This window comes from Ursus arctos, unplaced genomic scaffold (assembly GCF_023065955.2).
Source record: "Ursus arctos isolate Adak ecotype North America unplaced genomic scaffold, UrsArc2.0 scaffold_18, whole genome shotgun sequence".
NCBI classification, from domain to species: domain Eukaryota; kingdom Metazoa; phylum Chordata; class Mammalia; order Carnivora; family Ursidae; genus Ursus; species Ursus arctos.
Window position 1 is genome coordinate 54168323 of NW_026622852.1, and position 15408 is coordinate 54183730.

Below are 15408 nucleotides of genomic sequence, written 5' to 3' on the forward strand. Positions count from 1 at the left end.
CTCAGGCAGGCTCCATCTCCAGCGAAGAGCCCGCTGCGGGGCTCCATCTCATGACCCTGAGATCATGAGATCCTGACCTGAGCTGAAACCAAGAGTTGGATGCTCAACCGACCGAGCCACCCAAGCACCCCATAATTGTATGCTAGTTTTTAACAGCAATATGTAAATTAGAGATGGAAGTCCCTTATACATCTTACCTCCTAGAGATGACTATTAACTAACTCAGGGGTTTAATCCTTCAGATTTTTCCATGCATATGCTACTAGATATACATGTTATTTATACGAGTATGCAGAGGTTTGTGCAGTAATGAGATTATATATAATACAGCTTAATTTTCTTTCCTCACGTATCAACTTCTAGGCTCTTTTCCTATGTCAGTAATTTAGGTTTTATTTTAAAAAGCTATGAAGATTTCCATTATGTGGGCATATCCTTATTTACCCATTGCCCTGTCAATTGATATATGCGCTATTTCTACCTTTTTTCCGTGCAGTAAGCGCCTTAATACACATAGTGGTGGATTTCTGTGAGCACCCGAAGGGTCGATGCCTACAAGTAGCACTGTTGGCTCCATGGGTCTGTGTGGTTTTTACTTCAAAAGCCAGTGCTGAGTTGCCTGCTCAGCGGACTCTACCAGGACTCCCCCCAGCAGTGCAGGAGAGTTCCCGCTTGCCCTTCCCCAGTCCGTCCCAGACGGTTTTAATCTGCCACCCTGATTTGGAAAAACCATCTCATCTAATTTACGCTTCTTTGCTTATTCAGAGGTTGGCAGTTTTTTTCAAATGTTTATTGGTGGCCGTTTGTATTCCCCCCCCCCCTTTTTTTGAATTTCCTGATTCTGTCTAAAAGGTCAACTTGGTTTTATTTTTCTAACCATTCTCTGGAGAGGGAGCAGGAGGTGAGCACCCTGGAGCAACGGAACGTGTCAGTTGTTGAGGGGATCGTTGGTACCTCGGTATCTCAGGGCTCCAGGCTGAGGGTGGAAAGGCAGGAGGTCAGTGGGTTTGGCTTGACTGTCCTGGGAGTACGCATCTGATTTACCCTGGGGACTGGGGGTTGGAGTCTTGGTTTAAAGGTGTGTGTGTGTGTGTGTGTGTGTGTGTGTGTGTGTGACAGAAAGAGAGAGAGGGAGAGAGTGGGAGGGGGAGAGAGAGAGAAGGGAGAAAATTGGGTTGGGAGAAAAATTCTATTTATCTGTTTGCTTCTTCGCTTTCTTTGTCAAGATTCTTCGGAGGATATCCCTCCGGCCACTCCGAACTTCATCATTCCGAAAAAGGAGATCCACACAGTTCCAGACATGGGCAAATGGAAGCGTTCTCAGGTACCAGTGGTGTCTGCACTGTAGGGCCAGAGCTGGGGTGAAGAACTTGGGCTTTTTCAAAGACAGTGAGTTCCTGACCTTTCTTGCTCTTGGAACCAGAGCTTTAGAAGCTAGGGAGAGAGCTGACAGGGGAGCCGGCTGTCCCTCTCTCTCAGGGGGAGAAGTTACAGCTGGTCTCGGAGCCAATGTGTCTAAGAGAGAGGAGGTTATCTATCTCATGGGAACGTAGGCCAGGGAGGTGGCTCGGCCCAAAAATACCTAGGAGCTGGGACCTAGAGCAAGGGGGCGTGCAGACCAGCTTTTTGTCCTACTTGGTCCAATGGTGGGCAGAAAATAACAGCTTCTACCTCCCGGGCTTCTGGCATAGGCCGTGGAAAGATTGGGACTGAGAAAAAGAAAGCCAGTTTCAACCCCCCAGGGAAAGCCTTGGTTCCAGCTCCAGCCAGGTGCCCACACCTGGTCTGCTCAGCTGGGGTGCGGAGGGTCACTTGTACCCAAGGGCAGGATCTCTTTGGGAGTCTGCTGTGCTGACATTGGGCCCACACCATGCCAGCCTTTCCGGCTCCTCTTTCATTAGCCCATCTTCTAAATATTTGCAGATGCTTATCATGTCCTTTCTGAGTTATGTTCTCCCCCTGAATCTTCACCAGGATAAACACCTTGGTCTCTTCAGCTGCTCAAAGGACACGGTTTGAGTCCTTTCGTCATCTTGGTTGTTATTCCTCAGGGTTTCTAAACCTCAGCACTGTTGACATTTTCGGGTGGCTGATTCTTTGTTGTAAGGGGTTGTCCTGTGCATTGTAGGACGTTTAGTACCTTCCCTGGCCTCCACCTGCTAGATGCCAGCGGCACCCCTTCCCCCACTGCAGACCTCGTCAGCAGTTGCCTGGGAGCCAGATCGCCTGGGTTGAGAAGGACGAATCTTCCCTGAAACCTGCAGATTTGCTGAATCCAATTGTGGCTTTAGTTCCTTGCTTTCCCCCTGGGTGTTTTCCAGGGACGATGGGGTGTTTATGATGTGCCAGGTATTTTTTAGCTCATTTAATCATTGCAAAAACTCTGGGAAGTAGGCTCAGTGGTCATCTCCATTTTGAAGGTGAGAAAAGTGAGGCCAGGAGATAAAGACATTTAGCAAGATGGCACAGTTAGCAAGCGGTTGGGATGAGATTCAAGGTTGACGCCCAGGTCCCGTCTCTAGACAGCCATGGCTTGAGTCACTGTGCTCTAGGCCACAGGTCAGCAAACGACTGCCTGCTCACCTAATCCGGGCCTCTGCCTGTTTTTATAAATAAAGTTTTACTGGAACACAGCAAGGCTCATTTGTGCATGTATTGTCCGTGGCTGCTTTTGCACTAACTGGCAGAGTTGGGCGGAGTTGAGAATTTGTGAACCAGACTGTACGACCTGCAGAGCCTAAAATGGTCCCTATCTGGCCCTCTGTAGGCAGTTTGTCGATCCTGCTGAGGGCACCAACGCTTTTTGGGGAGTGTTGGTTACTTTTTCTAATGGAGCATATGCTGAACGACTGGATAGAAGGCTTTCACTGGCTCTGAAGCTCACTACTGAAGTTCGTGGCCTGACTTGTGACTCTCTGCCATGGTCCACACAGTTTCACTAGGCCGTAGGGTGCAGCAACCAAGAGCATGGACTTAGGGTCAGAGAGGTCAAAGCTTGAAGCCCAGTTCGATAGGCCTACGCCTCTTCTTGTGACTTAGGCAATGTACCTAAGCTGAGCAAGCCTGTTTCTTCTACCGCGAGATGGGTGGTCCAAAAAGCACCTGGCCCAGCGTGAGGCATTTGTGAGCCGTCCTGAGCTGCAGGCAGGGTTGTTACTGTCACAGGGAAGAGGATGGGGGCGTTGGTGGAGACTTTGCACACAGTCTTGTTTATAATCATGACCTGAACTTTAGGTCACCAAGAGACTCGGGCCCGCGTTGGAGCAGAGACCGTGGAGGGTGACAGTGCCCCTTGCTGCTTCCTGTCTCTGCGTCCCGGTGTAGTTTGTAGGCATGACTGTGAACACTGGCTGCAGGCAGGATGAGGGCCCAGACCTGCCCTGTGACCCCTCATTTCCACTTGTGGCCATTCCACGGGCTGTAGGAAGGTCCTGGTACAGGAGTGCTCCCTTCTAGATACTGAATGGTCAGTTCTCGGGGCTTGCTGTGGCTGTTGCTGGCATCTTGGATAAGGAGGAAGGAAGAGAATGAGAGGCAACAGAGATGAAGAAGAAAGGAGACCAAACAGAAGTCCCTTGCTCCTGGGCCCTGCACCTCAGTGCTTTCTTATCCCTGTGCTGGTTGTAACCTGCAGCTCAACAGGGAAGAGAATGCCCAGTTGGAAGCTGAGGATGGGTGTGCTGGAAGACCTGGCCATGGGCAGAAAACAGTTTCTTCTCCTGCGACCAGGGGGTCTGCACTGCAGGCTGACAGCCTGGCCTGTCTGGCGGGGGAAACACCTGGAAGACTAGCAGGGGAGGAACCCTTGCTGCTATTCCTTCAATTCCTGGTGGTATAGTGTAACTTGGAGGACTTGTGGGGTCCTAGCTCCACACCTAATGAGTTCTTGGTCTTAGGAGACCTTGGGCAAGTCACCTCTCCTGAAGCCTTGGTTTCCTCATCTATAAAATGGGGACAGTGACAGTGTTTACCTTGTGAGGTTGTGTAAAGACGCACCTGGCAGGAGTAGTGAGAAAACAGTGAACTGTGGCTGAGGTCCAGGTGTCCTTGTGGTCATCAGCTCTCCAGCTGTTAAGGATGGAGGGTATGGGTGGGGTATTCTACTTCTCCTGCTGGCAGGCCGGGGTCCGGGGACAGCTTGGAGCTCTTTGGAAATTGGGTGGAGCTGGGGGCTGGCCCCGGTGTGGAGGGTCAGGGGTCTGACACCCCTCTCCCCATCCGCATCTCCACTCCCCGCTTTGTTCGATAGGCCTACGCCGACTACATCGGATTCATCCTCACCCTCAACGAAGGTGTGAAGGGGAAGAAGCTGACCTTCGAGTACAAAGTCTCTGAGGTAGGCCCAAGCGGGGAGCCTGCTGTGGCAGGGCCCTGCCCAGAATAGCTCGGGAGAGTCACGTGTGCTCGCGGCCCGCAACAGGCCGGTGCAGGAAAGAAGACCGCCCAAGCACACGTGTGGCTGACGTTTTGGTGTTTGTATTTCTTTTCTTTTGGAAAAATATTTCTTTGAGAGAGAGAGAGAGAGAGAGGGAGAGGGAGCATACGCACGAGTTGGGGGAGAGAGGGACAAGCAGACTCCACGCTGAGCATGCAGCCCGACGCAGCGGCTGGATCCTGGTCGGGCTCCACCCCAGGACCCTGAGATCAGGACCTGAGCTGAAACCAGGAGTCAGACGCTCAACAGACTGAGCCACCCAGGCGCTTCTTGGTGTTTGTATTTCTAATCTTTTTTTTTCCCCCAATGTGTCAGTAGATGTATATTTATAAAATTGGGATCAAGGTATAAATATGCTGTTTTATAGCCTGTGTTTTTGCTAACTTGTGTTTTTATGGACCTTTTTAAACGAGCAAAGATTACAAACGAAGTAAATGTGCCTCACTGAAGGGATCACTAATAGGAGTGTCTGAACAAAAAGCTGACCTCTCTCTGTCTTCCCCCTCCTGCCCAGCTCCCTAGGGTGGCCCTGGGAACAGTTTGGGGAACGTCACCCCCACCTGTCCTCTGAGCTCCTCCTCTCCCGCTGCCCCGCCCCCACGTAAATGGCTGCCTCATCCAGCTGGCCCTCATTTGTTTAAACAGCCCCTAACTGTGGACTTTTAGGTCATGTCCCTAAATGTCGCTGCTCTGAATATCCTTACGTATAGATCTGTGGGTGGTCTTCCCTAAGGAGTCATTCCTAGAAGTGGGGATGCTGAGTTGAGGGCACGCACTGCAGGGTGGGTGCTCTTTGGCTGCTGTTTCGGAGATAGGTTGTTGGTGGAGAGAGGACAAGAGTTGTGGGGAGGTGTGGACTTGCAGGGTGTTTGCTCTTGCCGGATGCCATTTCCTAGGGTTGCGTCCCCGGCTTCCAATGGGCTCTTGGGTTCCTAGCCCAGTTGGCTTACAGTCACCTTGAAGCACTTATCTCAGACACCAGGGCCTGAGCTGTGTCTCAGTGCCTTATCCCACCCTGTTGGGTCAGGCCTGGCCCTGTCGCAGCCTGGTCTCTCCACCTGTCCCTCATACCCCGCCCCAGGAGAGCTGCCTCTTCCTGGGCCCTACCTGGCTGTGGGGTGGCTGAGGGCTTGTTCTGTCACCGGAGGGGAGCTGGACCTGTGCTGGGGATAGACCTCCTTCCCTTGGGGGCTGGTCTTCCATTGAGTTCGTGGGTTGGGAGAGAGGGGGCTTGTCCTTGAGCCTGTGGTGAGGGAAGCTTGGCTGTGCTCAGTGCATGGGGAGTGTGGCGGGGGAAGGCTAATTACAGGGGGATGTTCTAATTACCCCAGCAGACCCTGAGGTTCCGTAGTTTCCCCTCACACTTTGATAGTTGACTCCACGCCGGCCAGTTGTTGCCCTAGCTCCGGAGCTATTCTCCTGGCAGGATTGCAGCATGGCTAAGTGCTTGGCTTCTGGAGTCAGGCTGACTGGGTTTGGATAACCTTTCCCTTCCAAGCTGAGTGGCTTCGTCCCCTCTGACCCTCTGTCTCCTCGTCTGTGGAGGGGAAGAGCCAGCAGCCTGACTCACAGCCCCTGGGGAGGATTCAGTGGGATCCCACACGTAGGCTTGTTAGGACAGTGCCTGGTACATACTTGATGACTTTATCATTATTAGCTGTTACCGTGAGCTAGTCGTGGTGTGATTGCTTCAGTTCAGGGCTCTTCCTGAGCTGGGGTTCATCCCAGAGCCAGGGCGGTCACTTGGTGGACAGAGGTGACCAGTTTGGTCTCCAGAGGTCTCCCAGCTTCTGCCCACAGCTGGCAGGGCAGCAGAAGGCAGGGCTCACAGCACGTGGTCTCAGCCCACAGATGGGGGGCCGGCCCCTGCACAGCTGCTTGGGGCTCCCGTTTCCTCTCACTCCTGCCTCCGCCTGCAGGGATGGCAGCCGGGGAGAGGGCAGACGGAGCAGTCTTAGGTGGCAGCTTCCCAGCTACCAGCCGCAAAGGGAACAAGCAGGGGCAATGTGGTGAGACTGGCTAGACCCATGGTTAGAAGGCTCTCATTCAGTGTGAGATTACATCTGTCCTAATCTGTGGGGGGTTCAAATTTTTGAGTTTTGCAAACTGTGAGTAGATAAGAGGCTTATTTCTTTTTATTTTATTTATTTATTTATTTATTTATTTTATTTTTTGCTGTTGTTCTGTTTGATATTTAAGTTGGGGGCAAAGAAAAAGAAAACACTGGCAAGTAATGGTTTGGAGAAAATTTTACTGGCCCCTGAAATCCAAAAGGAAGCACTGTTTAGGGAGCGGGAGGGTAGTGCAAATTATTATCTGTGCTTCCTGAGGGTTTGGCCCATGGGGTGGGGGTAGGGGGGCAAACCCCTCTGCCCTAGCCAGTCAGACAATAGAGGCAGCCCCTGTATTCTAAAAGCCCTCTCCAGAAAGAGGAGCTAGGAGCCTTTTAATTATTCATTACTCCAGCTGAGCTGGCAGCTGGGGCCTGGCTTCTGTGGCCTCCCAGCAGCTTCTTTATCCCCTTCAGCGCCTTGCCCAAGACTGAGGTCACCTGGGAATTGGGCCTGGCTGTTGCTTCCTGGGGCCAGGTTTACGACCTCATTGCTCCTGAGTCCCAGTTGCTGCATGGGGTCAAGATTGTTCTGTCCTCATCAGTTCCTGGTGACCTGGTTCTTCCCAAAGCTGGGCTCTGGCAGCACTTTCTTCACATTTCAGCTGGGCAGCTTTATGTCAGCTGGGCCCTCTGCCTCAGCCAGGTATTCGGGGAGCCTTCCTCTCTTACAGGTAACTTGGCCTCTCTCTCGCACCCCAAGCGTAGAGAAAGGGGCAGTCAGCGATGGCAACATGCAGGCCATTGTCACATTGCACAATGCCAGGGAGCATGGTTTACATGGACTGCAGTGCGATTTGTGCCTCCTGGAGCTGTGCGGGGGCGCGGGCACTGGCTGCCAGGTATCCCACTAGCTCAAGTCCGCGTTCCTTCCCCGCACAGCTCTTGGACCGCTCCTGTGCGAAGCCTGCGCGATGCAGCAGCGGACCTGGCCGAGCCTTGCCTTCCTTCTCACACCTTTTCATGCGGGCACCACCCTGCTAGGTCCGACACATGTGGGCACCGACCTGCTAGGTCTCTCTTTGTGCTGTTCATGCCCAGTAGACACAGGCAAGACCTGCTTCTTGGCGAGGTCTTCTTTCCCAGGGCTGCCTGGCTCTGAACACCCTTGCTCTCTGCTTTGTGCCCTCCGCTAGCCTTTCGTTGTGGCCTATTTTTTCTGTAAGCCATACCCAGAAGGAGCCTTTACTAGCTGCCCTTCCAGACCTGTGTTTCAGATCGTCGGCCTCACCTGATTTCCTCGTTGAGTGACATTCTGTGTGCTACTGCTTCCCCGGCATGTGGCACCGGTCCCACCCCTTGGTTCCTGCCTGCTGTGCGAAAGGTGTAGGGGGGTGGGCTCCCTGACCCTGTGGCCCTACAAAGCATTACACAGGTTCGGACCTCTGACCCAGCATTTCTGCAGAGGGGGACAGCCCAGACTGCTTGTGGGAGAGAACAATTGGGAATAACCCAAACATCTAACAGGGAGGGATTCAGTAAACAAATTACAGGATGTTGGCCTGATGGGGTACTATTAACTTACTGAAGGTTGTTGTAAAAATATGTTTACGTGTTGACATGGAATGAGGCTCGTGAGGAAATGGAGCAGGCTACAAAACAGTGTGTGCCCTTCGGCCTGTGTTTTGAAGATTTTATTTATTTGTGAGAGAGCCAGCGAGGATGAGCGGGGGGGTGGGCAGAGGGAGAGGGACAAGCCGACTCCCCGCTGAGCAGGGAGACCGACATAGGGTTCGATCCTAGGACCCTGAGATCATAACCCAAGTTGAAGGCAGACGCTTCACTGACTGAGCCATCCAGGCGCCCCCAGACAGTTGGATTTCAAAACTTGATCCTGTAGGAATGCATGATCTCCCCAGCTAACCACTTAATGCTATGCCTACGGGTCACTGTTCAGCAGCAGTTGGGACGTCCCTTTGTGGCTCTAGCTGGGGGCCACTAGTCACTGTGGCTTGGCCCTCTCTATTTTGCTTACTACAGGCCATCGAGAAACTGGTCGCCCTTCTCAACACGCTGGACAGGTGGATTGATGAGACCCCTCCAGTGGACCAGCCCTCTCGATTTGGGAACAAGGCCTACAGGACCTGGTATGGCAAACTCGATGAGGTGAGGCTGCCACGGGATGTGCTTGGGGGCTGGGCCGGGGTGCAGGAGCTTTCAGGCACCTCAGAATCACTGGGGAGTTTGTGAAAATGGCGATTCCACTTACCAAAAGTACAAATGCATTTACCCTCTGCCCCTGCCATCTTCTGGGAGTCACCACTGCGGATGCCCAGCCCTCTGCAGGGGGCTGTTAATTAGGTCATCGTTTGCATTAGCAACAGATTCAAATGCCCCAAGTGTCCATGTGCAGGGCCCCGTCGGCTAAGCTAGCAGATCTAGGCCGGAGTGCTATGCAGCGACGAGAAAGACCGGGAGCGCACTAGGAGCTCGGGGGAAGGCGGCCTGGGAGTTGTTGTTTGGTTGAAGAGGAACCTGGGGTCTGACACGTGATGAGCTACTTTTTGGTAGGAAAGAGGGAAAAATGAAAAGATATGTTTGTGCTGTTCACTTTGCATAAAGAAACCTCACCGGAAGGATAATAAAGCTGTGACTTCTCTGAGGGCAGGAGAGAGTGGGGAGGGGGACAGAAACTTCTCAGTGCATCCCTTTTGCAATGTGTGTATTTATTTACCTTTTTACTTTTTTTTTTCTTGGCAAATCCCAAAGAATTTAGTATTGCACTTTTTTTTTTTGATTTTTTAAAATTATTAATTTTTATTTAAATTTTAGGTAGTTAACATGCAGTACAATATTGGTTTCTGGAGTAGAATTCAGTGTGTTTTTATTTTTTTAATGTGTTTATTTTTGAATCCTGTAACAGTGATACCTGTTCAAAGCGAGCAAAAAATAAAAATGCAGGATCATGGGCCCTGTCCTTAGAAAAGCAGTCTGTAGGGCTAGGGTGGGGCCCGGGAATCCAGGTTTTCCTCAGGTCTCCGGGAGATTTTCTTGCCAGGTGTCCATGGACTGATCCTAGAGAAACTTGGGTCCTCATTTCTCTGGCCCAGTGTTTCTGCCTGGAGCGGAGGGGAGTCCCAAGGCCCTAGCAAAATGCTGTCCCTGCCTAAGAGCAGCCTGGACTCTAAGAGGGCGCATGGTCTTTTTTTTTTTTTTTTTTTAAGACTTTTATCGAGTCATAACTTGCGGGAAAGTGACCACATCGCAGCTGTACAGTTTGCTGGGTCTTTAGCGTGTGTTTCGGCCCTTGCACCACCACCTGTGTCAGGCTGTAGAACTTCCCAGCACGCTGACAGGGCCCTTGTGCCCCTTTCAAGTTGATCTCCCCCCCACCCCCCGCCAAACTCTTCTGATATTTGTCCCATAGATCAGTGTCACCTGTTTTGAACTTCTTATGAACGTCTGACTTCTTTTGTTCCATGTTCTGTCTCTGGGTCACCCATGTTGTGCAGAGCAGCGGGGGCTTTTCATTGCGGTGTGGTGTTCTGGCGCCTGACCACACACAGTCTGTGGTCGGTGGACATTTCGGTGGAGGGTTGCTCCCGCTTTGTGGCTGCTGCGAACATTCTCGTATGCATGTTTTGGTGGACGTACGGCACACGTTCCTGCTACCCTGGGAATGTGAAGAAAGATTGTGCCTGTAGGGACGGCAGTGATACCAGATGGGGGAGTTGAATGGCTTCTTTGCACTTTCTTCCTGTCCCCTGGAGGAAGGGTCAGCAGACGGAAAGCCACCCCAGGGTAGTCGCTCTGTGGCGTCAGGGTCAACGTCTCCCTCTTCACCTTTCTGTAGCCTGTCAGAGCAGGGAGCCAGGCCGGCCTGGCATGGCCAGCGGAGCCCCAGCCCAGTGCTGCTCCTGGGTGCCTGCCCACCAGGACGCTGCCTAATCTGCTGTCACCACTTTGTGTCTCTTGTGTTATCAGGAAGCAGAAAACTTGGTGGCCACAGTGGTCCCCACCCATCTGGCAGCGGCCGTGCCCGAGGTGGCTGTTTACCTAAAGGAGTCAGTGGGGAACTCCACACGCATCGACTATGGCACAGGTACCTGCCGCTCCCGGTGTTTACTTGGCTTCCCTGCAGTCTCCTCTTGGGCTGCTTCCTCTTTGCTCCGGGTTATCTCGGGGCCCTCGGAGCAAGCAGCCTTCTGGGGCCAGCTGGGGTGCAGTCCCCGGGGTGCAGGGAGGCCGGGTGCGGCTCCTGCAGCTCTGTCTCAGTCCACCAGGGGGAGCTGATGCCATGTGCATGGTGTCTCTGGGCCGCCCTGATTTCTGTTCTCTGTAAAGATGGGTCTCTGTGAGCTTATCACCATCAGCAAAATAATTTATTGGGCACTTACTATAGCTCAAGGCGACCCCTTACCGGAGCCTTGAGAAATGAAAGCGCTCGGGAGCCTCTGGCAGCATTGTGGCCCTCCCTCTCCCTAGCCCAGTGTCTGTGTGCTGCTTTGTTCCCCGAGAGAGGGCGCATGCAGGCACTTCAGAGGGGCAGTGTTGTCCTGGGGGGGGCAGCTGAGGAGGACCCTGCTTTGGTAGGCCCACCTTTCTGACCTGTCCTGAGGTGGCAGGTGCAAGAGCGGCTGCTCTCTTAGGAGCACAGGCCACGGCAGCAGGCCTGGAGAAGGGCCCCCTTGAACCTGGGTCCTCGGGAAGCGTTGTCTTCTGCTCCGACAGGGAAGGACACTGAAGGGAGACTGGCCAGGTCAGCGGGTGGGGGGGTGGGTTTTTCTTCCGCTGTCAGGTGTGCAAGAGCCCCTGAGCAGTGGTGGCTGGGACTCTGGCGGGTGGAGATCAGAAACAGTGCAGGTGAGGGGAACAGCTCACAAGCTTTCCAGGCCCTGGAGGCACCTTCATTCTACGGAGATGGGACAGGAAGTCGCTGAAATATTCTTTCCCTGCCTCCCTCCAAATACAGTTTTTTACAATGCTATGAACCATGGTATTCAGTCAAGGTTCTGATCGTTGGTGTCTGTAGTGCTGACCATTCCTCTTTGACATGACTGGGAAAGGAAGGGGGTGCTTTTTTTTTTTTTTTTTAAAGAATTTATTTTTAAGCAATCTCAGCACCCAGCGTGGGGCTTGAATTCACAACCCCGAGGTCAGGAATCGCATGCTCTATCGACTGAGCCAGCCAGGGAGCCCGTGGAAGGGGCTGCCTTTTGACCCTGTAATGTGACCATGTGTTCCCTGCTTGGAAGCCTTCAGTGGCTCCTGTTGCTCTTAGGATACTGAGTCTGAGCTTTTTACGTGGCAGTTAAGGCCTCTCTGGTCGCCGGCCTCATCTCGTTATGCTTTCTCCCTTGCCCTCTCTGCTTTAGCCATACTGGCCTTCTTAGTGTTCTTCAAACCTGTCCCATTTTTTTTTCTCACCTCAGGACCTTTGCACATGCTGTTTCTTCTGGCTAGGTTGCTCTTTTGCTTTCCTCACACCCAGTGCCTTCCCAGCTCTTCCTCATCTTTCAGATTAAATATTACTTCCTTAGGGAAACCTTCTTGAATCCTTATGTCAGGGTCCCACTGTGATATCCTCCAGTTATCACCCTGTCCTTCTCCAGAGCTAGAATTATAGAAGTGATTGTCTATTTAATGTTTTTGTTCTGATAGATCATAAACTATCAAGCAGAGGCATGGGTAGTCTCCCTAGTGCCTGGTATGGACAGTGGCTGCCCTTGTGGTAGGTGCGCCGTAGACAGCGTGGAATTGACGAGTGAGTTAAACCGACAAAACAAAATGCAAATGTCTGTTTAAGAAGTCCACAGCCTCAGCCTTTTAGAATTACAGTAGTGGTAGTTCTCAAAAGGGCCTGGGTCTTTCTGGAAGGGGCGGAGGCCCCATTATCTCCATGTTGACCTCCCTCTGTAGAGGGGCAGTTCCCAGTGATTTGGAGTCTGGTGAGACAAGAACAGTCCCACTCCTTTTTCTGGAAGACTGTCGACCTCGGCTGTGTTTCTCCCCCAGGACATGAAGCAGCCTTTGCCGCTTTCCTCTGCTGCCTCTGCAAGATTGGGGTGCTCCGGGTAGACGACCAGATAGCTATTGTCTTCAAGGTGTTCAATCGGTGAGTGAGAAGCGCAGCAGGGCTCTCTCCTCCTTGTCACTTCCGGACGGGACAGGGTGCTGGAGGGCTCTTCTGAGTGGCTGTTGCTTCTTTCGGCCTGTCCTAATGGAGCCCTGGCCGTGGATGGGGCATCCAAGAAGCCTTCTGATGGGTTCAGATTCAAGTAATGACAAGTGAAGGAAATGTCACATGCCAGCTGCTGATGCTCCCGTGGCGTTCGCTGTGTCGAGCTGTGTCCTGAACACTCCACGCGCAGCTCCCTCCCTATATTCCCCCAACAGCTCTAGGCAGTAGTGACTGTCATTTCCATTTTATAGATGAAGAAACGGAGGCCCAGAGAAATCAGCTGTCTTCTGATCCCTGAGGTCACAGAGCCAGCTGAACCCCACTGCAGTCGGGATCTGACCCGCTCCCCCGCCCCCCCACCCAGCCAGAGGCCTCAGACAGCACGTTCCATTCCGGGCCCGACTCTGGCGATGCTGATGCCAGGGCGCCTGGGTGACGCTGACACAGTCCCTGAGAACAGGGAAGGTGGGAGCCAGAAGGCCCCAGGAGATGGTCTGCTCTGTCCCCCACAGCTTTCCCATGGGCAGGCCAGAGTTCGGGAGCGTGGGGCTCCTGCCCTGGCTCTCACATTGTTAGGAGTTGATGGCGCTAAACCCCCCCTTCCTGGGCCGAAAGAAGGCTGAGCGTGGGAGAAAAAAATAAAGCGACATAATTTTGAGAGCACCAGCTGATGCATAACTGACACGTGTAGGTTGTAATAGAAAATAGAGACCAGGTACACTCTTAGGTGGTTATTTCTGGCCTCCATGAGTTCCCAGTGGCAGAAGGGTTGAGACTGTCTCTCTGCTTTTTGCTACCTCGTTCTTCCCCTCCCTCCTGGGCAGGTACCTCGAGGTTATGCGGAAACTCCAGAAGACGTACAGGATGGAGCCGGCCGGCAGCCAGGGAGTGTGGGGCCTGGACGACTTTCAGTTTCTGCCTTTCATCTGGGGCAGCTCACAGCTGATAGGTACTGAAGGGGACCCCACCCCCCCTCCCCGGGTGTGTGCTCTGTCCACCGCCGTCCTCCCTCCCGTCCTCCCTTCCCGCCTCGCCTCTGCTGCTCAGGGCAGACAGTGACAGCTTGTAAAGCAGGCATTAGACCGGCTATTGACGGAGGCTGTTTGCTGTCGACCTTGTGCTGCGAGCCCGCGCTGGCAGGCCAGGGGAGGCGGAGGCAGAGTGTGCCGAGATAATGGAAAGTGACACGGGCTGGAGCAGGGGCGCTCGCCTGGCGCATCCATGGACTGGCGTGAAATGCGCCCCCGCTCCTGACAGCGGCGGCGGGGTTTTATGTTAAAAATGAGGGGCTCTTTTGACTCGCTGACCGGCGTCATCCGCCGTTATTATCGAGCTGTGTGCAAGGGGGCCCGCCGGGGAGCAGCCACCCAGTGCGGGGCAGGGAGCCGCTTCCCGTGGGCCTTCTTGGCTGGCTCCCCACACTCGGCCACCCCTTTTCCGGCTGGGGCGGCTCCCTGGCATCTCCGGTGGGTGAGGGTCGGGTGGTGACTTCCGCTTCAGCATAGGATTAACTGCCTCCAAAGTAGTATTCATGAGTATTGGAGTGTTTGCTCGGAGCCCGTTAGGTAGCTTATCTCCCAGAACCTTCTCAGGACCCTGGGAAGGGTCTTTGCCTGCAGGAGACTGGCCGCCCCTGACGAACGCTTCACGTGCGCGGGCCGTGCGGGGCTCTCCTGTGGTCCGGCCAGCAGGCGGGATAAGGGAGGTGCTGTTCATAGCCCCACTGCACAGAGGAGGAAGCCGAGCCTCAGAGGGCTGAGGTCACTGGTTCAGGGTCACATGGCTAGAAAAAGGCAAAGCCACCACTCATTCCACTAGAACAGACACACACACGCACATGCACACACGTTTGCACCGCACATACACGCACCCGTCATTTATTGCTCTCGCAGGTCAAGTGTTAAGGGCGTATGGGTGGGATGTGGCCCCACGGTGGGTGAGTGTAGACTGCCCTGGGCTGAGGTTCTCGGTGGGTGCGAGTGGCTGGTTCTGAACTCTGGGGCTCCTTGCTGTTCCAGACCACCCATATCTGGAGCCCAGGCACTTTGTCGATGAGAAGGCCGTGAACGAGAACCACAAGGACTACATGTTCCTGGAGTGTATCCTGTTTATCACTGAGGTAAGGGGCTGGGGTGAGGGAGAAGCCCATGGCGGCCTCCAGGTCGAGTTGAACTGACACTGGTAGCTTTGGGGTGGGACAGAGGAGCCAGAGCTCTTTCCTGGAGGTGGCAGGGCTGGCCCTAGTAGGTGGGTTATGGACAAGGAAGCCCCACTAGGCCTATGAAAGGTTAAGCCAGCTTCTGACTATCCAGGATCTCCTCCCCCAAATCAGTGGTCTGGGGTTACTCCTGAACTCCGTGAGACTCGAGTTGAGGGACTGAGACTCTGTCGCTTGCGGACTTGGTGACTGATGCAGCTGGGCTGAGGGGCTGGGGGTGGGACCCACAAGGCCTGTCCGACACATGCATGTGGCTGTGTGGGATGAAACCACTGCAGGAGGTGGAGGGACTCACGTGGACAACAGGGATAGGTTTCTGCTGAAGGGACACATCTCGGTCCGTGCCTGAGAACTTGGGCCAGACGAGGTCCTGGAGGTGAGCCAAGCAGGCCTGGGCCCCAGCCTGCCTGGCAGGGGATGTTTCTTAACTGGGTGCTGTTGCCCAACTAAGGCTGGGTCTCCCACTTCCTCGAGGTCACCCAGGGAGCTTGTTAAAATCCACATTCCTGTGCCCAGCCCCAGCT

At 53.6% G+C, this 15408-nt stretch overlaps 1 protein-coding gene across 4 annotated transcripts in view; it reads left to right on the top strand.

The window, feature by feature from the left end:
* The window catches only part of PTPA (protein phosphatase 2 phosphatase activator), a 29117-nt gene that overhangs the window by 3856 nt on the left and 9853 nt on the right, over nt 1-15408 (top strand). For all 4 annotated transcript variants that reach the window (XM_048223394.2, XM_026514160.4, XM_044389667.3 and 1 more), the window contains exons 2-8: nt 1227-1324; nt 4250-4336; nt 8526-8651; nt 10470-10587; nt 12501-12600; nt 13491-13615; nt 14685-14785. In XM_048223394.2, the coding sequence (XP_048079351.1) occupies nt 1227-1324; nt 4250-4336; nt 8526-8651; nt 10470-10587; nt 12501-12600; nt 13491-13615; nt 14685-14785 (755 nt within the window). The remainder of the gene's footprint in view (nt 1-1226; nt 1325-4249; nt 4337-8525; nt 8652-10469; nt 10588-12500; nt 12601-13490; nt 13616-14684; nt 14786-15408) is intronic.